The 23,617-nt window shown below is 42.6% G+C and overlaps 1 protein-coding gene across 1 annotated transcript; it reads left to right on the forward strand.

Annotated features, from left to right (window-relative positions):
• Nucleotides 1-483: 483 nt before the first annotated feature.
• Nucleotides 484-12,172, forward strand: RFC3 (replication factor C subunit 3). The gene is made up of 9 exons (XM_055702818.1): nucleotides 484-642; nucleotides 1,710-1,847; nucleotides 2,984-3,051; nucleotides 5,757-5,854; nucleotides 7,392-7,573; nucleotides 7,811-7,947; nucleotides 8,071-8,169; nucleotides 9,187-9,256; nucleotides 10,910-12,172. Exons 1-9 carry the CDS (start codon nucleotides 556-558, stop codon nucleotides 11,099-11,101), a joined length of 1,071 nt encoding a protein of 356 aa, XP_055558793.1. The 5' UTR covers nucleotides 484-555; the 3' UTR covers nucleotides 11,102-12,172.
• The last annotated feature ends 11,445 nt before the right edge of the window (nucleotides 12,173-23,617 follow it).

A 23,617-nucleotide genomic window follows, 5' to 3' on the forward strand; every position in this document is an offset into this window, starting at 1 on the left:
TAACGCGCTGCGGCGGGAGGCCACCCATGCGCCTCACACGCCGTCACTACCGCTCGCCTGCCACCTGGCACGTATCTGTATGCCGGTAGGAAAAATAATGAGTTGATCTGCGGCGGTGATGCCGGCAGCAGTGGTCCCCAGGGCTGGTATTGGCACCGCCGGGCCTGGCGTTAGCCGTCCCTGCCCCGGCGGCCTGCCCACGCCATAGCGGGTGACACCAGGCCCGGCACTGCAGAAGGCGGGACCCCGCGGCAGCGAGTGCGGGGGCAGCCGCCACCCCGGAGCACGAGCTTTGCCCCGTGTCACCTGCCAGGGCGCAGGGGGCAAAATACTGCCACTTGGGAGGCGAAAACGGCCCGCAGCCGCCGCGACCCGCCCCGGCCGGGCGGCGGCGCGGCCACTGGGGCTCACGCGAGGAGGCGGCGGGGGCGGAGCAGCAGCGCGCTCCCGCCGCCGCCGGCGCTTGTCCCTCGGCGGCCGCCGTACTGGCAGCTCCTCCCGCCGCTGACGGGCTGCGGCTGCGCGCTGCAGTTCGGCGCGCGCTTTTCAACCGCCATGAGCCTCTGGGCCGACAAGTACCGGCCCGGTTCCCTCGGCCGGCTGGACTACCACCGCGAGCAGGCTGCGCAGCTCCGCAACCTGGTGAGGGGGTGCCCGGGCCCGTCCGGTGGCCCTCGGCGGCCGCCCTGGCGGCCTCTGCCCGCCGCGGCCTCCCGCCGTGGGACGCCTGAGGCGGGCCCGCCACCGAGTCCTCCCCTCCCCGCAGCGGGGATCCTCCTGGGGCCGGGGCTCGGCGGCCTGTGACACTGCTCCCGCGCGTCTGCAGGGTTTGGGCTGGGCGCTGCCCCGCTGTGCAGGCCCCGGCCTTCGGGGCAGCGTGCCCCGCTCCGCAGCCTCGCCTTGACGCTGAGGAAAAGGCTGCGAGGAAATGAGCGCCATGCCTTTCTGAGGAGCGGTGTGCGTCAGTGCTTCTGCTGGTTTCAGCCGGGAACGACCGGTGCCTCTGAAAGCAGGGTTTAGCTTGTTTGCTTAAAAGTTAGCTGAAGTTTTTAAGGGGAGCAGCTGGGAATAAAAGTCAGGACTATCTAATTGCTTGGCTGTACTGGCTTCTCTTTGCTAGACCCTGGGATGATTCACTCCCTCAGTGTTTCTCTCTGATCGTTGTAAACTCTTGATTGTGGGGTTTGGTCAGATGTTCTCCGGGCCGTGCTTTTTAGCTTTTTCAAGAAACAAACTCCTAACTTTATGTAAATGCAGGCTATCACTTATTTGCTTATGTTAAAGGCTTGCAAGTGAAACAGCAAAATAATTATATATATGCATATATACCATAATTATGTATGTGTATATCTGCTTTAAACTTTGTTTTAACCCTTTTTTACAGCTGTGTTTATTGCAGCTATCACGCTAGAAACCCTGGAAAACATGTAGATGTTGGAGTGTTTTTTTGTTGGATTTGGGGCTTGTTTTGTTGTTTGGTGGGGGTTTTGGGTTTGGGACTTTTTGTTTGGGTTTTTTTTTATTATTTTTTTATAGGGGTGAGGTGTTTGCAGTTAAATGAGTTACTTGGCAGTTCTGCTGCTAGGTGTTGTGTTGTAACTGACCTGGAAAAATTATTTCATGTAAACTTGGGTGAGAATGAAAGGGTGAATAATCTCTCATAAGGAAAATATTGTTGTAGCTAACTAATCTTGTTGCTTTGTGTTCAGGTTCAGTGTGGTGACTTCCCTCATCTGCTGGTATATGGACCTTCAGGAGCTGGAAAAAAGACAAGAATAATGTGTTTGTTAAGGGAATTATATGGTGCAGGAGTGGAAAAACTGAGGATTGAGCATCAGAGTATAACGGTAAAAAAAAAAAATGCCCCATCTGCATTGAAGTAGAGTGGATATTTGTATACTGGTGTGTTTCTGTTGTGAGGCCTTTAAAACTCAAATATAAACTTTTTTTTTCACTCAGTATCTTCAAACTCTTCTATGTAATTAATCAGACTAGTTTGGTTACATGAGCAAATACTTTTTGCCAGATGTTCTTGTTCCTTAGGTCTTCATGGGTGGGAAGATGTGGGTTGGTTTTTTGTTTTCTGTGACTGGTTGGTTGTTTTTGGGTTTTTTTGGAGGTGGGCTGTTTGTTTTTTACAGGTGGGTTTGGGCAATACCATGAGTTGTGATAGACTAGATCTCAACTAGGTGTATAGAATTGAATTAATTTTTAAAATAAGGGTTATTTTACAGATAAAACTTATGTATATGCAAAAAGCAGTGCTAATTAACTTGTCACTATGAGAATGAGAAAACAATTTCAGTATTAGAATTTTTTTTTGCTTAGTTGTTTATTATTAAAAGGTTATATTATCAATTCATATAATCCTTGTTATGGAACGCTTAACCAGCAAGGAGTTATCGAGCTTCATTGATAAGTAGGTTAGTTAATGCTTGCTTCTTAATTCACAGTAGTGAAACTAATACAATACTTGGACTGGATGATAGAAACATAGAATATATTTAACTATTCAGACCCAAAGTCATTGGTGATATAAATACTAGTGTTTTATTTAAACAAGGTGTAGACTTGAAATCCTTCACCAAGAGAAGTAAACAGCCTTTTAAGGCTTGTCCAGTGGTTTTCCCTGCAAAACTTTTCTTTGGAGGGACAAAGTATCACTTACTTTGAACAGCTGAATCCAATAATAAGACTTCTTGTTACAAACCTCAGTAACTGCAGCATGCAGTGACTTGTGCTATGTGTTGCTATAATAACCATTACTGTTATTATTTTACTGGCTGGCTGATGTGTCAGTACTCCTTTTCTCCTTTGGAGGTGGGGTTGGAGGGTAGGAGATCTGTAAGTCTAATGCATCAGCAGTTCTTTGATCTCTGCGACTTCTGATTTGCCTGTGACCTAGCTGGTTATCATCTGTAAGGTATTTTGCATCAGATTTCTAGAACACTCCTGAATTTTAATATACTTATATTCTACATAGGCACCTTCTAAAAAGAAAATTGAAATTAGCACCATTGCAAGTAATTATCACCTTGAAGTTAACCCAAGGTAAGTGTACAGTAGAAATGTTTCACTTCAAATATAAGCTGCTGGTCATATTGCAAACGGTTTCAACCTGGCTATATAAGGGACTAACTGCCCAATGTATTGCCTGAGCAAATTAGATAATGGTTTATGGATTTGGACTGGACTGCAGATGGGAGCAGGGAGAAGATTTTTAATTAACAGCTCTAAATGAAAAAAATTTGGATTGCTCTAGACTAAAGACAGTAATGTTCTGCTTAACTAGCCACGTGAGCATGCTGATGTTGAGAACTGGGTGACAGAAACATCTGGATTCATAGATCTAACCATTTAAGTTGAAACTGAGAACTTATATTAGAACTAACACCTCCCCCTATTGTTAGTTCTCTCACAAATAAAAAATCGTGATTTGAATGTAAGCAAGGTTTACTCAGTAACTCTTTAAGAGTTCAGAGCATGGGAAAGAACATGACAACAAAATAACTGGGAATCTTGTCATGAGCAAGGTCGGATCTTGATTTAAAAGACAGAAGCTGTAATAGTATACTGTATGTCATGTTTGACAGTTGTGAAATTGCTGGTGATAATTCACTGACACAAAGTAATTACTTGTATTTACCTGAATACTTTTAATGTTGCTTTAGACCACATGAGAGTGTCATTGTGTACTAGAAGGCTTTGGTTATGTTGGCTTATTTGTCTGGGTTGCAATTATAAGAAAGTGTGTATCCCAAAGTAACTGTGCTAATTGCTAAACCTTTTTTCATGTTGCTCTAGAAGTTATTCTCATGGACCACGTCTCCTTTAAAATCTTGTTTTGCAGCTAATCTCTGCCTACTGATTAGTGAATATCTGCTGGTATTCTAATACAGACCAAAGTAATTAAGACTGAGACTTTTATTTATAATTAACTGTTTGAATATGGCATTTTGGTGATATAAAATATGACTGATCGATCTTCTGCTCTGATAACCTAATACTACTAATACTTCTGTTACTCTCCATGGAGTACTTATAGCTTGAAACGTATATTTAAAGTAAAATAGAATTATTTTATAAAAATCCTGAAAGTGTAGAACTGTATATAATAGTAGTGCTGAGTTTTGGTTAAGAATAAATATATTAATTCATCAACTTTAAGTGATCAAGCAATTGTCATGTTTGTGTCAGACCAGATGGTGAACCTGCATGTGCTGTGCTATAGCCTGTGCAGTTTGATTGAATTATAATACTGTCAAGTCATGTTGTGTCTTGAGTAACATGGGACATGATAAATGGCCAACAGGGAAAGAAAATTAACTTCTGGAAAGGACTCTGCAGACATGGAATTTATTATGAAACTTTATTAGATGGAACTGTTCTTTTATTCTCCAAAAGGAAGATGTTGACTGAATTCTAAAGTGTTGTCTGCTGGTCATTTGACAGGCTTGGGTAGATGCTTTGAAATGGGTTCTCCTGATTAAGTGTGTAGTGAAAGAATAAGGAACAATAAAAATTAAACTCTTGTGTGGTAACTGCCTTTGTTCATTTTTTTCGTGGAATGTTTGGTGTGGTCATATAATACCAAGGATAATCTTTCACCATGCAATTATAACTGGGTTTTCTGTTACTGCAGATAATAACTTATCTTTAAACATTAGGAAACTATCATAATCACTTTCCATTTCCAAAAACTAGCCTAGCTTTTAAGTAGAGCCTGCTTGTTTCATCCTGCTTCTTGTTTTCCACAGTGTAATAATCAAAGATCTGTTCCCTTGCTGAAGGACATATCTCTGTGGTCAAAGTCAGTGTAGCCTATTCAAGAGATTGTGAACTGTTGAGCTAATACACTTCTGGCTGTTCTGCTGCTTTCTCTTTGACAAGAACAGGGAGGGTCTGGTTGAGTGGTGACTAGAACTAGATGGACAAATGCCTTTTCACTAGCTTGCCAGTGAAATATTGCAACTACTGCTGCGTCTGTGAAGGTGTCTGGGATGCTAAAGAGTGAGGTTTTTTTCTCTTAGAAGGCAGGAAATCATAGGAAGATACTAGATTTCCTCTTGCCTTTTCTCCTATCACTACAGTAGCACTGCACAGCTTTCTCAGTCCCCAGGTTAGTAGCTCAGCTAGTTTGGCTCAGATTTGACAACCAATGAGGACTGACTTGCAAGCTAGATTACTGCAAAAAGCAAAGAAAAAGAGGAGAAAAGCTAACCATCCATGCTGTAATAGTATCTCGCTATCAGTCTTTTACTAGTAGCTCTTTGTAACTTGAGTGTGCCTGCCATTCAAGTTTATTAAGCGTATAGGTTGTTCGTAGTGTATCTACATCAGTCTTTTGAGTCAGGCATCCTATTATGTGGTTAGGCTTAATTTTTCTTCCCATAATGGATAAAAATGTTCATATTGTGGATCTTTGCCCAAATTGTAGGTAACAAAAGTTTAGATTTCTCATACCAGAAAGATAAGTTCTAATTTAATGATTTAATAAATCATTTGAGAACTGTTTAGCTACTTCCCAATACGGTGCTACTAATGCAGCTGTGCCATAAGCTTTAGTTTGTTTTTGTTATTGGGAAGGTAACTTTCAAGAAAGTACGTGTGTTGAGCTTAATTGTAACCCCAACAGCTTCTGAATTCTTTTGGCGTTCTTGTTCAGCCAGTTGACCCAAGGGGCTGCGTAGGAGGATGTATTTTGTATGCAATATAAAGTTGTTTTAAAGCAAGCTTTATTTATATTCCTGATACAGTGATGCAGGAAACAATGACCGTGTAGTAATTCAGGAGCTCTTGAAGACAGTAGCACAGTCCCAACAGCTTGAGACAAGTACTCAACGAGACTTTAAAGGTGAGTAAAAACAGTTGAAACCAGTTAAAATCCCTCTTAAGCTTGTTTTTTCAGAGATGTCAGCTGACTGTTCTGTTTGCACCTGTATATTCCACGAAGGCACACATGAACCTTTCCCAAATTAAACAACTTCCCATTTTTCTTCCACTGTGGAAATACCTTGAGTGGTTAAATACTCAGCATGAAGTAGTCTCTTCTGTTGGTTTCTTATAAGGACAGGGTGTAGTTGAATGACTGTGGCTGGGCAGAGGGAGCTTGGATGCCTGCTGTCTTTTTTCCAAGTCTACCACTGAAATGCACTGTAACTTTAGTTTAATGATCTACAGTAGTAGTTGAATTATGAGTGACTGAGGCTTAACATTGAGATGATGGGCAGGATAACCTGGCAAATGGTGATATTAAGTATTAGCTGCTTATTTGTAATGTTTTGGGTCATGAGCTGTCTTAGGCAGAAAGTTTAAAAGCATTTTATCATAGAGTATGGAAGGACACTGGGTAAGAAAATGAAGAAGGCTTTTGTTGCATTCACCAAGACATGTTTTGCTACAAGGCTTACTTTTCCTTCCCATGACTAAATTCAAAGCAAAATCAGAACTATATAACAAGAGATTGAAGGAGAGAAGAAATCTTGACAGAGTAGAGCAGAAATTAGTTGAAAATGCCATGGATTTAGTACTTTGTCTCATCGTTTCACTATTCTCAGGAAATACTGCACTTCACCTAAGCTGCTAGGCAGTGATTGGTTCTACCAGTTACTGATTTATATATCCTTACAGCTGCAGTCATAGCACGTACCTCAGAGTATCTGGTAAGCTGGCTGGTCTCCTTTAGGCTGTGTATATAACCAGAAGAGAAATGGGAGTAATGTGCTGACTTGTTCCTCCAGGCTGTTCTCACTGGACCATTCACAGTACTGAAATGAGCCATCTGTGAGTTGCCTGTGGAGGAACCTGCAGAAGGCTAGGTTAGCTGCTTGATGTTAGGTATCTCGTGATTGTTCTGAAGCATTTTATAAAAATACATTTTTCTTTTAAAAGACTATGGAAAGGTGCTGCAGCTACAATAACAGGGCAGCTTTCTACTGCTCCTTTTTTAAGACATTGGCTTTTAAATATACAATGTATTGAGAGGAGGGTCTTCAAGAAATTTTTACTTTTTGGTATGTCCTTAGCCATAATTTTTTTTGCATTTCTTACTTGAAAATTTTAAAAGTTACTCTACTAATTAGTAGAGTGAAATCAAAGTGAAAGCTTCTACACCCACCTGGATTATTTCTTGGCACTGAAGTGTTTCAGGCTGTGTCCTGAAGAAATTGACTTTCCAGGACATGAATATAGGGTGTGAAGGATCAGAAGATTATACAGTCAAAAAGGCACACAGGTTGTCTTAATTTTTATTTTCCTGCCTGTGGAACCATGTTGCCTTTTTCTGCTTGTATCACTTATTTTGGTATTATCACTTGTATGTCAAAGTACTCATTTTCTTAGAAAGGCTTGATATTAATAAAAAACCTCCACTATTTTTAATCCTTTTTCAGTGGTGCTGTTAACAGAAGTGGACAAACTCACTAAAGATGCTCAGCATGCTTTGCGAAGAACAATGGAGAAGTACATGGCGACGTGCAGGTTGATCTTGTGCTGCAACTCCATGTCAAAAATTATAGGACCTATTCAAAGCCGGTGCCTGGCTGTACGAGTGCCTGCTCCCAGCATTGAAGATGTGTGTTGAAACAATCAAAAATAAGTTATTTAAAAGTTCTTACTAGATAAATTCTTGCTGTGGATTTATGAGGTATTTTTCTTCCACAAATGTACCTAGTTTTGCTTTGTGGTGGGTGACTTCTCAAGCATGTCTTTTGAAAGACTGGTCCATCTCTGTTCCAGAAGTGGTTCTGACAGGAGAATCTGTAGATGCTAAACTGTTCACAAAGTGTTGCTCTCACTGTTTTCCGTCTAGATCTGTCACGTCTTGTCCAGTGTGTGTAAGAAAGAAGGCCTGACTCTTCCTCAGGAATTGGCTCAAAGGCTTGCAGAGAAATCTGGCAGAAATCTTCGTAAAGCACTGCTTATGTGTGAGTCCTGCAGAGTACAACAGTAAGTCACTCGTAAAAATTAATATAAATTACTCTGACACATACATGAACTTGCTTCTGAGGTGTTGTTAGAATAGGTGACGGTTTGCTTTGATTTTAATTTTTTAAATATATTATTATGTAGGTATCCTTTTACTGCTGATCAAGACATTCCTGAGATGGACTGGGAAGTTTATTTGAGAGAAACTGCAAATGCTATTGTCAGTGAACAGACACCACAAAAGTAGGTGATTACACTTGCTTGCAGCTATAAATTATGCTTTTGGTGTACTCTCAAACCTAAAAATAATGCTCTAATTAAGAATATGACATCTTTACTTTAGTTCTATGTAATTTTCTGGCATTTCTACTGGAGCTGGTACTTAGCTACTTTGCAGCCAGAGGAAGTCAGCTTTAAAACTACCAGAGGAGGCTTAATGATCTTCAGGAACTGAAACTATTACTGGTTTTCTCTGTTGAAGCTTTGTAATCAAAATTGAGCGTAAGCTTAGTTGCATGTCATGCTATCTTGTCTTTTGGGTTGTTTTTTTTTGTTGTTGTTGTGTGGAGGGCATTGTTTTACTTAAGGCTTCTGGTTCACAAACACACCATTTGTAAAAGAATTGGAAGTGAGAAACCATCACTTATTTCAAGGTCATTAGGAGATGCCCCCTTTATCCATCTTGGCATCATATTCCTGGTGTGATCCTTTTAGTCTGTTCCTTAGGTTAGGTGAGATGTCACTTAAATTCTTGTAATTTAAATTAAATAACTTTAGTCTGACCTCCTGATACCAAAGTTAAGAATTGGTGTCGTGTCACTTTCTACCACCTAATCATCTTACTCCCTCTTGTAAACAATGAAACTGGAAAACAGTGTAAATGAGTCTTGTTCTAATGAATTTTGTGCTGTCTTCTCACTAATCTTGAGCATGAATAATAATTTAGATATTAAGAGGAGTTAAAGGGAGACAAGCCTGAGACAAATTCTAATAGTCTTATAGCTTCTAGATTAACTGAGACCATTGTAACTTACGTATATGTAACTTACCATACTGGTTTGAGTAAAAGGTGTTACATAGTGTTTGAATTGAAACAGACTGACTTGTGCAGTGCTTTTTGGTTTACAACAACACACAAAACCAAAACAAAAAACACACTTGGGTTGACTCTTCTCCTGCAGCGTATTTCACAAATAGTAAAAACACATTGGTATGCTTTGGGGACATACTTATGATGTTTTTGTGGTGTCTTTCCAACAGGCTTTTAGAGGTCCGTGGACGGCTTTATGAACTCCTGACACACTGTATTCCTCCTGAGATTATAATGAAGGTAATTCAGCTATCTAGCTCTTAATGTGTTACTTATAATGCTTTGACAGTCTCAGTTTGAGTTTAAAAAGACAAAACCCCACACCAGAACATCACAAATAATCCAAATATTGATGAAAAGCTGTGACCTTTCCAAACAGACGTGAGTGACCAAGAGATACTTTTCTCTTGTGTTTCTTTCCACTGGAGTAGCCAAAATGGTTCAGGTTATTGCTCTGAAGGAGTAATTAAAGATCTTGTTCCTGCAAACACTGATACATGGCATTCAATTCTCATGATCCTCAGTCGATACACTAGACTGTCTAGTTAGGTTCATGTCCTAATATGTTTAGGCATGATGGCTTTGAGTTGTGTAGATTTTGTGGTCAGGAAGACTCTTTAATTCGGAAAATGTTTAGTTTATTTTTGTTGCAGGCTTCCTTCTTCACACCTCTGAATGGTTTAGTAAAACTTGTTCTGTGACCACAGCACAGCAGCATTATAGCTGAGTAAAAATAAAGGAGGACGTGCTTTGTCCCCCTGAAGACTCCTCAGGCCAGTTTCTGTATCGAAACATAGGCATGTTTTATGGGCTAATTTTGATATGATTTGTTTTCTTTTTACAAAAGCTTTGGTTTTATAAGTTCAGAATTTGCTGTGTCCTAGTAGAGAGGCTTGCTGAAGGATGCTAGACCAACAGGCCTCTTCAAAGACAGAAGCCATCTTGGGAGGAAAAAAAAGTAAATGGAATTTACATGTTATTATTTTAGCCAGAATGGAAGGATGCTGAAGAAAAGTAGAGCAGAACAAAGATTAAAGCTAATATTTGCAACTTACCGTAGGTGCGCTTTGCCATCAGACATAATTACAAGATAATAAATTTCTTTTCATGTGAACAGATTTCTGCTTTCTGACAGTTAGGTAGTTAGATGCTTTTTTAACCTTCCTTTCTTAGGGTAGGTTAGTGGATCCTGCGTTGCCCTGTTGGGGGATTGTTGTTGTTAGGCCAAAGGTGGATGTTCTCTACCCACTCAACAAACTTGAAATGGTCTAGAGATGCTTCTTATTTAATTGTGATTGTTTTAATAGATTTGCAATGATTTTATTGCAGACTTAGATTGAAAATAAGGCACTTCTGGGGTTTTTTGTCAAGTATCTTGTGTATGTTGGTACATACAAATGTATGTAAACAAATATACGTAAATTTTAAATGAGCCCTTTCCTGGTTACTTATTAATGTTCTTTCTCTTTGTGGTCAATGCTGCTGAGATACGAAGTGATTCTAATACACTTGCTGTCTTGGTAAAAATGGGCCATGTGCCTGCATGCAACAGAAGTTAAAGTATTTGGAGATGAGGTTAATTTATCATCTTTATTAAAGTATAAGTAGTTCCAGTGTATGACTTTTTTTTTTCTTATCTAAGAACAGAATAGGTAACATTTATTTTGGTATGAGGAATTTGTCTTGAAAGTTCTGAAGGGATGTGGTTCCATGAATCTAGTTCTGTCAAATAGGTGGTGTAATGATTCTTGAATGTCTCTTCCGCTGGATTCATGAATGAACTGTTGGTCATAGCTTGGCTATTTTCAGAGAAATGAGGTTATCCTCTTAACAAAAAAAATAGGTAACTTTACAAATACTGTCCTGTTTGTTTGGGTTTTTTTCCCCTTTTAGGGCCTCCTGACAGAACTTCTAAATAACTGTGATGGGCAACTGAAAGGAGAAGTTGCACAGATGGCAGCCTTCTATGAACACCGCCTGCAACTGGGCAGCAAAGCCATTTATCATCTGGAAGCATTTGTTGCAAAGTTTATGGCAATTTACAAGAAGTTTATGGAGGATGGACTGGATGACATGATTTTCTAACTGATGCCCAAAGTTGTACACAGAATGTTGTGTCATGATGCCAACGTTGTAAATGTCTGCTTGTCCATGCTTGATTGCTTGTGGGTCTAGTTCAAAATCAAATACTTTATTTTGCTATTAATAGTAAACTAAAGAACGGTATTTGTTCAGTTTTAGAAACGAGATGGCTTGTTTGACAACCACAACTGTCTTTAGATCCATACAAAAATACATTAGCTTTTCAGAAAGAAAACAAGTTGCCTTGGAAGAAGTATAAGATCATAGTCACTTTGCATTATTTTTAAGCTGACATTAAACAGAGAACATGGCTGCTGCATGCTTGCCTTTTGATATACTGGGCAAGGCTGTAAGGAAAAGATGGTTGTTCCAGTGTGAGCATCTATGTTCTGCCTGCCGATTTGTGTATCTCACTGGCTGCTTTTATTTTAGCCACAATGTTTTCTGACTTTTGTTTGTAAGCAATTGCATTGAAACTGTGGATGAGAATTACTTTTATGTTGCTTGTAAACCAGTTTGGCAACATGGACAATTTGTTTAGAAGGAATATACCTGTATAAAGCAAGTCCACTTGCTGTCTGACACTTTCATGTTTACCTCAACATACATTATGCTGTTGAGGTAAAGATTATTCCTTTGGCTGTGGTTTAGCAAGTGTAACATTTCAGCTTTTAACAAATACTCTCACCTGTTAAATTGATGAGACACTTCAAAAATGGCAATACATCGTAAAAATATGAACAACTGAAATGTTCAGTTAGTGTTTTATACTGTTTGTGAGTATCCATACCCTCCCCCAGGGTAAGACTAAAGGCTGCCACTGAAGTTTAAGGGAAAAAAAACAATAAACACAAAAAAACCCAGCACCCCACAACCCCTCAAAATAATAAAAAAGTCTCAACCAACACAATCTATGCTACTTCATATTGCAAGTCTTTCATGTGTTATGTCTATGTGCTGTAATACCCTAAAAATGACTGAATGCATGCCCTTTGTGACTTCGCTCTGATAATTTAGGCTATTACTAGATAGTATTTAAAGAGAAAGTGAATTAAATATTTTCCTGTTCTCTTCCTTCCCCCTCACTTTTTTTTTTTTTGTTAGCAGGGAAGGGTTGTTTATTTGGGTTTTTTTTTTGTCAGATGCTAGAGCCCTTCCGCTAGTAATTTATAAAGGAAGAATCTCACTAGTCCTAACACTGTCCTACCGTTTAAAATGTACAAAAGGCAGCATTAATCCTTGAAGAGGTAGTGTCACTGCCATTCTTGGGAACTTGACTATTCAGTGTGTGGTGTTAATGCACAGCTTGCCTTCAGATTCATTCTCAGCACAATGGTGCTCAACTGGTCTCCTTAAAACTGAAGAAGTCTAGAATTTTGGAATTTTTTTTCCCTCAATCTGCTTTTGTCACCCAAATCCACAGCACTGGTAGCTTCTCAGATGTGAGTCTTGACTGTCAGAGATCCTGGAAAACCATGAAATTAATCAGCGAGAGTGGAAAGGGGTACTTAAATCCATTACAAAGAAGAGCACAATAATGGTAGAAGGGGTGTAATTACCACATGTACAAATTACCCGCTCTTTCAGGAGCTGAGTCTTATCTGCTACTTTTTAGAAGCTGAACAAACTAACCATTTGCCTGCCACAAGTATAGTGTGTGATGACACAGAACTGTAAGTTCAAAAGATGAAACGCTCCCACCCCCCCCAAAAAACCCATACCAAAAAAAACCCCAATAAAAACCAACACCAACACCCAAAAAAGGAAGAAGAGGAACATATGTAGGGATTTGTGACGTGCAATTGAAGTGCCCAGGGACAGTATTGCTGTGGAGGCTGGAGGAGGCAGGAGCTGGATTGCAGGGTTAGTCGGAGGAGGCAGAGAAGCAGCCTGCTCTGATTTGTCCAGAAGACTGAAACCCCAACATAAACCTCTCCATAGGTGTTCTTGTTGCCACTTGTTGGAAGTTTCATGTTGATCATGTTCTACCTGGAATGAATCGAGAGTAGTCAAGGATGGAAAAATGGGACAATGGCCAGGGGTCACTGGGAGAGGAAGCAGCTACCCCTGCTCCTGAAAGCCAGCATTTCCCTCTGCTGACGCTGCTCCTGCCTCTTATCTGCCACAGTCTAGAACACACAAATTTAAACACATGGGCACAGTATGTTCTAACTCTCCACACGCATTTTTCCTTCCTACAGTAATTTTTAAGGCAATTTTGCCTTAGTATCCATAGCAGGTTCTCCAGGGAAGCGGTCACAGCACCGAGCCTGTTGGAGTTCAAGGAGTGTGGATGATGCTCTTACTCTTCGGTAGTTCTGCGGGGAGGAGGGTGTTGGACTCAAGGATCCTTAAGGGTCCCTTCCAACTTGAAATATTTTGTGATAATGATCAGTAAGTGTTGTGCTTTTTGGCGACATCTTAGAGGCTAACCATCTTGGATGCCGCTTCTCCTCCCTTTTGGGTAGCTGTAGCCCTTGCTTAGAGACAGTGTGATGCAGAACTGAGGTCCTGGGCTGTTCTGAAGGAAGCAGGGACCAGTAACCCTCACCCCTCCTACTATGTACTGACAAATGAGGCTGATGGAAACGTATGAGCCAGTGGCTGTCAGAAACTAAAAAGGAATTTGCCATTTTTTGCCCTCATGAGGCTACCATATAACCCTTTTATCAGAAAAAGAGAACCTTAGCCTGGCAAGCAAGGGTGCCCCGGGGTGGGGATGGCTGCCCCCACAGCCTGCATCCACACAGCCCAGCGACGGCGCTGTGCCGGACCTGCGCTGAGCACTGCACGCCTGCTTCACAGATCAAGTGGGAGGAGGCGGTGCAGAGAGACTTTGAAACAGTGAATAGCACAGGACCAGCCTCTAGATGATCCATTTCTTCAGCTGATTTCATCTTTTGAGACCTGCTTAGAATTGCTTGCTGAGAGGATTACCCTTGCTTTCATCCAGCATCACCTCCTGCTACTTCCAAATGAAAACTCCAGGCTGCTTCCACCTGAGTGGGACTTAAGCACTGAACAAGTCTAAAAGGTTGCAGAGGAGTCAGCTTCACGCTCCCACAGAATGCCAAAGGTGAAAGTGATTTTAAAAAAGTGATCAATAAACTAAAGGCAGCAACTACTTTCACTAAAACTTTCTCTGCTCTGCAAAGATCAGCTGTGCAAAGGGTGAGTGGGGCATTCAGGCTTTGCTCCCTGTTTCTGAAGTCCAAGTGTTAACTTCTGTGAGAAATGTTATTTTAAAAATCACATTATTTTTAGACAGCTATGGTAAACAACTCTACTTGAGCATTAATCATAAAAAACATATGGTGTGATTGGAAGACTGATTTGTATAATGTATTTTGTTAAATAAATTCATATGAGCAAAGCTGATGTGAGGATTGTCCCCTTCTCTACCAAAGAAGTACCCTGATTATCATAAGGTAGAAGGTAAGGTAGATAAGAGTTCATTATCACAAATTTTCCTGCCAGTGCAGGGAATTGAAGATTATTACAGTTCATTGATATAAAATAATAGCTGTAATTTGTCTTGCTGGAAAGAGCTGTGGTATGCCTGAGCAGCCTTTAATCCTTCTTGCTTAACATTTTTTGTGTGCGCTAACAATTAATGCTGTATGAATTTGTTGCATTGGATTTTAATCAATGACCCAAACCAGTCTCCAGAGTTGTAATCTGCTAAACAAAAGTTGTCTTAACATGACGGTGAAATGCGTTTCTATTTCTTGAAGGTCAAAATACTTGTCTTGATGTTTATATTTCATAAGGAGGGAAGGAATGTAAATATGTAAGCATACAAAAGAAATTAACCTCTAGTGTCAAGTGTGCCCTGCGGAGTATGTCATGCAAGTTGCATGTCAGGAATTAGTTGCACATCACAAAATAACCAAGATTAAAAGAGTTTGTCATTAACTTCAAAATGTTGGGGAGTTGACTCAGAACTTTCTCTGTTATCAAAACTGAAATTATTTTCTGTCCAAATTAGCTAGGACAACTGGGGCCTAACCCTTCTTCTTTTTTTTTTTTTAAAGCAGTGGATGCTTTGCTTGTCTGAAAAATGAGCTCAATCCTCTCACAGGTTTTCTTCTATGGTTGTGTACAGTGTGTGTGCTGAACTTCTGGAAGAAACGTTATACTCTGTTTCAGCAGTCCTGGAGCTAATAAATATTGTTCCAATCATTTAAGCATTAGGCGGTATCTCAGCGGGGATGGGTTTGGCATCTCTTAAATAGGAGTGAGACATAAGAGAATGCAAGCAGGAGTGTGAAGCATATAACTCCACCACTGACACCACTGGTCCATCTGCATTTCTCCTAGTGGAGTTGCTGGGGCACCCATCACCACCTCTGTCCTGGCACATTCTGGGAGCTAATCTTCAGCCCTGTCCCAAGACATGAAGTAGATGTTGGTCTTTCATTATGGAGCCTGTCTTAGGAACAAGATGCTATGAGATACCGTCTTAAGTGCTGGACCACAGCTAAGATTGCAATCCTCTGCTTCCCTGCGGTAATGCAGTGGCTGGGAGAGTCCTTGCTGCCATGCCACAGTACTCCATCAAAATCAGTGACTCTGTTTTGCTGTCAAGGGAAACTTCTGCCTTTTATGCAATGAGGTACTTTATCAGGTATGTGTCCCTGATAGTCCTTTAAGTGACTTTCAGCTCTTTATCAAAACTACAGCTTCTTAGTCCCATGGAAGTCCTGCAGTGACTTCTAATTCTTTCTCAGGGACCATCACACAAAATTTAGTCACAATATTCACAGAACCATAGAATCATAGAATGGTTTGGATTGGAAGGAACCTTCAAAGATCATCTAGTTCCAACCCCCCTGCCAGGGACAGGGACGCCTTCCACTAGACCAGGTTGCTCAAAGCCCCATCCAGCCTGGCCTTGAGCGCATCCAGGGATGGGGCACCCACAACTTTTCTCATAGTGCCTCACCACCCTCACAGTTAAAAATTTCTTCCTGATATCTAATCTAAATCTGCCCTCTTTCAGTTTAAAGCCATTCCCCCTTGTCCTTTCACTACATGTCCTTGTAAAATGTCCCTCCCCAGCTTTCCTGTAGGGCCCCTTGAGGTACTGGACTCCCCAGAGCCTTCTCTTCTCCAGGCTGAACCACCCCAACTCTCTCAGCCTGTCTTTATAGGAGAGGTGCTCCAGCCCTCTGATCATCTTTTGGCCCTCCTCTGGATTCACTCCCACAGGTCCATGTCCTTCTTCTGTTGGGGGGCCCAGTGCTGAATGCAGTGCTCTGGGTGGGGTCTCACAAGAGCAGAGTAGAAAGTGAGAATCACCTCCCTCAGCCTGCTGGCCACGCTTCTTTTGATGCAGCCCAGGCTATGGCTGGCTTTCTGGGCTGCAAGCACACATTGCCATGTCGTGTTGAGCTTCTTGTCTACCAACACCCTGCAGTCCTTCTCCTCAGGGCTGCTCTCAGTCCATACTCTGCCCAGCCTGCATTAGTGCTTGGGATTGCCCCTGACCCAGGTGCAGGACCTTGCACTTGGCCTTGTTGAACTTCATAAGGTTCGCACGGGCCCACCGCTCAAGCCTGGCAAGGTCCCTCTGGATGGCATCCCTTCCCTCCAGTGTGTTGACCTCACCAAGCAGCTTAGTGTTGCCAGCAAACTTGCTGAAGGGGCACTCAGTCCCACTGTCCATGTCACTGACAAAGATGTTGAACAGCGCCCATCCAAATGCTGATCCCTGAGGAATGCCACTTGTCACTGGTCACTTGGACATCGAGCAGTTGACAGCAACTCTTTCAGTGCCACCATCCAGCCAATTCCACTGTAAAGACAAGGATTTTGTGTGGGACAGTGTCAAGTGCTTTGCACAAGTTCAGGTAGATGTCAGTTGCTCTTCCCTTATCCACCAGTGATGTAACCCTGTCATAGAAGGCCACCAGATTTGTCAGGCATGGTTTGCTTTTAGTGAAGCCATGTTGGCTGTTCACCAATCACCTCCTTACTTTCAATGTGCCTTAGCATGGTTTCCAGAAGGATCTGCTCCATGACCTTGCCGGGTACAGAGGTGAGACTGACTGGCCTGTAGTTCCCTGGGTCCTCCTTGTCTCCCTTTTTAAAAGTGGGGGTTATGTTTCCCCTTTTCCACTCGGTGGGAAGTTCACTGGACTGCCACAGCTTCTCAAATAGGATGGATAGTGGCTTAGCCACTTCATCTGCCAGTTCCCTCAGGACCCATGGATGCATCTCATCAGGTCTCGTGGACTTGTGCACCTTCAGGTTCCTTAGATGGTCTCAGACCTGATCTTCTCCTACAATGGGTGGTTCTTCATTCTCCTAGTCCCTGCCTTTGCCTTCTGTGACTTGGGTGGCATAGCTGGAGCACTTGCTGGTGAAGGCTGAGGCAAAGAAGTCATTGAGTACCTCAGCCTTCTCCATATCCTGGATAACCAGGTCTCCTGTTTGCTTCTAGAGAAAGCCACATTTTCCCTAATCTTCCTTTTATTGCTGACATACCTACAGAAGCTTTTCTTGTTGCCCTTGACATCCCTGGCCAGATTTAATTCTATCAGGGCTTTAGCTTTCCCAATCTGGTCTCTGGCTGCTTGCACAATTTCTCAGTATTCCTCCCAGGCTACCTGCCCTTGCTTCCACAATCTGTAGCCTTCCTTTTTGTGCTTGAGTTTGTCCAAAAGCTCCTTGTTCATCCATGCAGGCCTCCTGGCATTTTTGCCCGATTCCTTTTTGTTGAGATGCATTGCTTCTGAGGTTGGAGGAGGTGATCCTTGAATATTAACCAGCTTTTCGTGCCCATCTTCCCTCCAGGGCTTTATCCCATGGTACTCTAGCAAGCAGATATCTGAAGAGGCCAAACTCTGCTCTCCTGAAGTCCAGGGCAGCAAGCTTCCTGTGTGCTCTCCTTGCTGCACTAAGGATCTTGAACTCCACTATTTCATGGTCACTGCAGCCAAGGCTGCCCTTGAGCTTCAGATCCCCCATCAGCCCCTCCTTTTTGGTGAGAACAAGGTCCAGCACCTCTCCTCTTTTGCTCCTCTATCACTTGGAGAAGGAAGTTATCATCAACCATCCTAGGAACCTCCTGGATTGCTTATGCCCTGCTGTGCTGTCCTTCCCACAGATATTGGGGTGGTTGAAGTTCCCCCACAAGGACCAGGGCTTGTGAATATGGGGCTGGTCCTACCTATAGAAGGCCTCACCTGCTTGGTTTTCCTGATTGGGCAGCCTGTAGCAGACCCCTACTATAATGTCACTTGTCTCTGCTGTCCCTTTAATCCTCACCCGTAAGCTCTTGGTCAGCTCCTCATCCATCCCCAGGCAGAGCTCCATGTGCTCCAGCTGGTCGTTGACATAAAGGGCAATACCCCTTCTTTGTCTCCTGTGCCTGTCCCTCCTAAAGAGCCTGTATCCTTCCATTCCAACACTCCAGTCATTGCAGCCATCCCACCACGTCTGTGCCATGTCAATAAGATCATAGCCTTGAAGGCTATGATAAAAATATTACTGGTTTTCTACACAGACTTCTCAGTGTTATTCCCAAAACAATTTCATGCCATGATAATTGCTGGAGTGCAGGTTCCTAGCTCTACTTTGTTCATGCTATCTTCTGCCCAGGGTTCCTTTGAATTCTGTCTGTGCTGCCCTCAAGATTTCTGCTCCTTTTCAGGTCCCCTTCTCACCTGGTTTGCAAAGGAAGCTGAAATAAGTGAAGTAGATTTCCAAGAAGAAAGGTAGCTGGAACTAGCAGGAGCTGGTTTGAGAGTGGCTGGGGACAGGTAGAGGAGGTCATCTACCAGAAAGCATGAAGACAAGGGGCGGGGGGCTTTAGGCACTTGGACACACAAGGACAGCTTGAAGACAGGGAGATGTCTCTCTGCTTGGGAAGCATCCGCCTAGGCAAGGATCTACAAATATTCCTTGTAGGAGGTGAGCAAAGCTGATGCTTTTCCAAAGGCTGGAGTACTCAGCCAGAAGTGGGAGAGCTGGAATTCTGCCCTTGCTCCGTCTAAAAAGATTTAAACTCATGTGATTAATTTTGTTTCCAATTAATAGGTTTATTTTAATGTTACTTGTTAATGCATTTTACTGTCACCTAGCAGTGCATTTAGGAGGAAAGTTAGAGGTTAAAAATAGCAGTTACAATTCTGCCTCCTCCATGATGGAAATAATAATATTGTGTATCAGTGGCTGGAGTCCCTGTCTTTCCCACCCAACCATTCATTTGAAGACCACATGAGATTTGCTGAGTCAGTGGTCTGCACAGGTCTGCACTTGAGGGAAACAGGAACACTGGCGTCTCTTAAAATAGTAATAAGAAGGCAAATTGACTGTAATTTCTGAAAATTATGGTCAGTGAATTAGCTACTGCCTATTATTTGTAATTCACATCCAGCTCACTCACCTGCCTTCCCCACCCGCCCATGGGGTTGGTAGGGCTCAGGCGGGGGCAACTCCACCCCTTCCACTGGTGTAGTTCACTTCAGGCAAGGTTCATGGGCTAGAGAAGAAAAGTAAGCTAAAGAGCCTGGTTTGGTGCATGAGAAGGGACTCAGGAGAGGAGTCATCCTGGGACATGCCTTTGGCTACCGTATGCCCAAGAACAGAAAAAAAAAACCCCAGGTGGTTCTGCATGTTTCCATGCCCTAGAACATGGGACCTTCAGCTAGCCCCAGCACTTCTTCTCCTCCTCAAAGCTCCAGGCTGCTATGTCCATCAAACTGCCCTGCTTTACAGCCATTAACGCCCAGGTCCTCCCGACTGGCACAGTCAATGCTTCCCAACCCAGAGCTGCTGTCTTCTATTCCCCCATGTCCTAGAGCTCTGTTTTCATGAGGACACCCCAAGTTCAGCAGGTGTAGTTCTCCAACCAGCCTTAAATCTTCCCTTTCTTAATCTTCCCTACACCTCCCCAGTCTCTTTGGCTGTGGCTGACAAGACCACAGGATAACAGCTCCTCAGTAACCTTTCCGTTGAAAGACAAGGTCTGCCTCTTGTCTCTGGTGCTGTAGGTTGGAAGGGACCTCTGGAGGTTGCCTTGTCCAACCCTCTGCTCTGAGGAGGTCCAGCCTGCTCAGCCCTCACCAGCCAAGGTTTCAGTATCTCCAAGGACACAGAATCCATCACCCCTCTCGACAGCTTGTTTCACTGCCCTCACGTGGAAAACCTTTCCCTAATTTTCTTATTCTAAAAATTTCTAACTGGAACTTTCCTTTACACATTTGAGCTCAGCCAGGAGATCGCCAGTCAGCTGAGCCCCACTCAGTTATGTTGGCCTTCTGCCACATCTGCTCAACTTTCCCCACGTGAAATGGAAAGTTCCTGTGCTTGGAAGAGGTTGTGCTCCAACACGTAGTAGACCAGCAGGCTGCAGTAGAAGATATTTTCAATTTTTATTCACAAACTTGAATATAGGGGTGAAGAGAAAGTGCTGGTGGAGGAAAAAGAAGCTGCTGGGCCTTATGAGTAGGAAGCTTGCATTTTGCTAGCCAGACTGGTTTTGTAGAAGGTGTCTTTTCTGTTCAGGTTCCCATAAAGGCTCTATGGCAACTCTGGCATGGCTTACTGTTAAAATACCTTCCTTGGGTATTTTTAACCTCTTTTCAAACCACTGTATACAGTTATAAAGAGCAAAGTCTGTGTATGGGGCAATTGAAGACTGAGAGATGGAGACCTACTGTCCTGCGACCTCTCTTGCGAGATCTAGTGTTTCTACAAATAATTTTTCTTGACTTTGCCTGGGACAATTTATTTTGCTATATTAAATATGAGGCTTTTAGTTGAAAGTCTGTGACAGCCAGTGAATGGCACAGTTTCACTAGAGCTATATGTTGCCAATGTGGGCTTTCACTGCGAGCAAGCTGGTGTTCTTTTTTAAACTTGCAATAGCATGTTCATGTCAAGTGACTTGTTGTGCCAAATTATGAAGGTGACACTTAGCACAGTCCTGGTTACAATGAGAACTGAAAGGCATGCTAGTAAAGCACACGTTTTGAGAAATCCATGGAACATTTTCTGTGCTTTTTACCACTTGGAATTCTTCTGCAAAATGTTGTTTTCAGTCTTGAGTGAGAAGGAAGGAAAGGAAATCAGGACCCCCATCAAAGAGAAGAAAGAAAGGAGTCAGAATGACAAAGCAGACAAGGACAGACCCTGGGGGAAGACAGGTATACTCATTAATTGTATTTACATTTCAAAGACAAGCTAACTGCAGTGTTCTCAATCATACCCTATGCTTGGGTTCCCTGCCACACACCGTGAATAATAAATGCACTTTAGAGGATAGAATAAGTGACCCAATAGGCTTCTTACACTTTTAATTTCATGGGCAACCTTAATTTGAGAGGTCAGTACAAATGCCTATGGTAAGTGACAATTTTAGGTCATTAATTACTAATTAAGACAGAAGACAAGATGCTGGCTAAGGCACTTTCAAATAGATCACAGATAACCTTGCAGGAGCTGATTAACTCAAAAAGAACACCTCCTTAGGTGATAGCTACCAAATCATACTTGGAACAATTTTTGAAATTAAAAAGGATGAGGGAAAAGGATTTATGAAACCCTTGGCTGAGTTCTCTCTGGAGAAAGAATTTTGATAATAAGTGGGATTAGCTGTTTGCCAATTAGCAGACAATTAAAAGAAAGACATTTACCCAGCGGGCAAAAATCTTTTACGATAGACTCAGGCTCATCAAACCTGTTTATGCCAAAGGAGGGCAAACAGTGCTACACTTAGAGTGTTTTAGGTCTAGGGATGCGAGCAGCCGTGGCTGCTGCTACCATGCCAACTTCACGTGGGCTGCGTGGGACTCAACGTGATAGTGTTTAACGTGGCAAGCACAGAACAAAGGACCACAGGCTGTGCTTGTGGATGCTGGGATGGCTGTGGAAAATTCCCGGGGGTCCACAAAAGAAATTAGGAACAGCACAGCCACTGTCTGTGGAGAGCACTGAGACATCTCTAATTTTTAGGGGAATTTATAGGGACATGCAAATCAGGAAAACCTAGAAGACAGTAGCTTTATTAATGTTAGCATCTGTAAAGGTGATCATCACTAGCAGATGAGAGTGTCAAACACTGAAAGTTTTTCTGAAAGTGTCCTTTGGACAGCTGAGGCCTCAAATGACCATTGATTCCGAGTGGCAGACACTGTAACGAAGAGCTGAGCTAGGCTGCTGCTTTTTGTCTTTTTTCTCCCAATTTAACAATGAATTTTTGTGCATGGTTCCTACAAAATAGGGATGTGTAGATAGCACTGCTTGGCCAAAAGGTGGGGACAGGAGAGAATCTGTCTGATTTTACTGTTGTTCATCATTTTTTCCATCCCCAGAACTTAAAAGATTCCTAGGTAGGATCCATCTCTCCTAACTGAAGCATCCAAGGATCAGTGTTTAAGGCTGAGCTCCTCTCTAAGCAACTTCCACAAGCAATAGAAAGAGATGAGCAGGTGTTGCACATAAGCTCTCTAATGCCAATAGCTCCTCAAGGTGTATTTCATGGTTCATCTCCTAAAGGGGCTATTACTTGCCATTAACTCCACAGGCAATATGGAGCACAAAGCTAGACTTACATAAAGATCTGCGCTCTAGATGCCTAAATAAGGCCAGCAAAATTGTACCTTTTGATTCTAAAATCCAGCTCAGAACACCAAAGAACACAAGAGGAAAACAAATTAGGACCAAGCACTGCTCAGAGTGCACAGCATTTCCCTGCTGTATCCCTTGGCACAAGGCAGTGCCTACCCTGAGGACTACAAATGCAGGCTGTGATGTAGAAATGAAGGAATGAACTCAGTCCTGGTTTTGCTACCAGCATCCTGATCAAGATCAAAATAAGAATTTAAAGTAGAGCTTATGGCTTTATAACATTTGTGACATGCATAAATGTGAGGAAGTATTAAGACATGATCCTTTCAACTAAATCCATGTTCTTACCTTCTCTCCCTGGATAGTCAGTGTCCCTTCCCAGGGCAGCTGTGTTTGCAGGAGGCTGAATTTACTCTGTTCCCAGGAAGCACTCAGCACCCTCCAGAGGCAACCATCATGAGTGGAAGCCATCCTGTGTGGAAGCAGGTCTAACCCATGCTTTAGACAGCACTGAACTACACGAAGAGTGGGCCTTTGCTGTTTGTTTCATTCAAAACAAGAGCATTAACTCCTTGTTGAAGTGGAAGACTGCTGTTAGAGCCCCTGACTGTTGTCCAGAGATTAAAATTCTTTTCAGTTAAGCTAGTACATCCCTGTGATATGGAACTTGTGTGGGAATGCCTAACCCAGAGCAGACAGATGGGGTACCAGCATTAGGAGAAATCTAGTGGCGACTCATTTCACCCTAGGGACGAACTGGAGATAATGAGTGCCCTTCCTTTAGGGAATGCTGGAGCAAGCTAAAACCTTCCAAGTCAGGTTCAGTTAAAATACCTGTGTTCATTTCCAGGAAAACTAAATGTCAGGTGTGCTTGAGGGCAAGGGCTGGCAGCTACGATCAGAAGCATTTTTCGGGTGCATTGTGGTGGGTTAACAGCCTGT

Source organism: Falco cherrug, chromosome 2 (genome assembly GCF_023634085.1).
Source record: "Falco cherrug isolate bFalChe1 chromosome 2, bFalChe1.pri, whole genome shotgun sequence".
NCBI lineage: Eukaryota > Metazoa > Chordata > Aves > Falconiformes > Falconidae > Falco > Falco cherrug.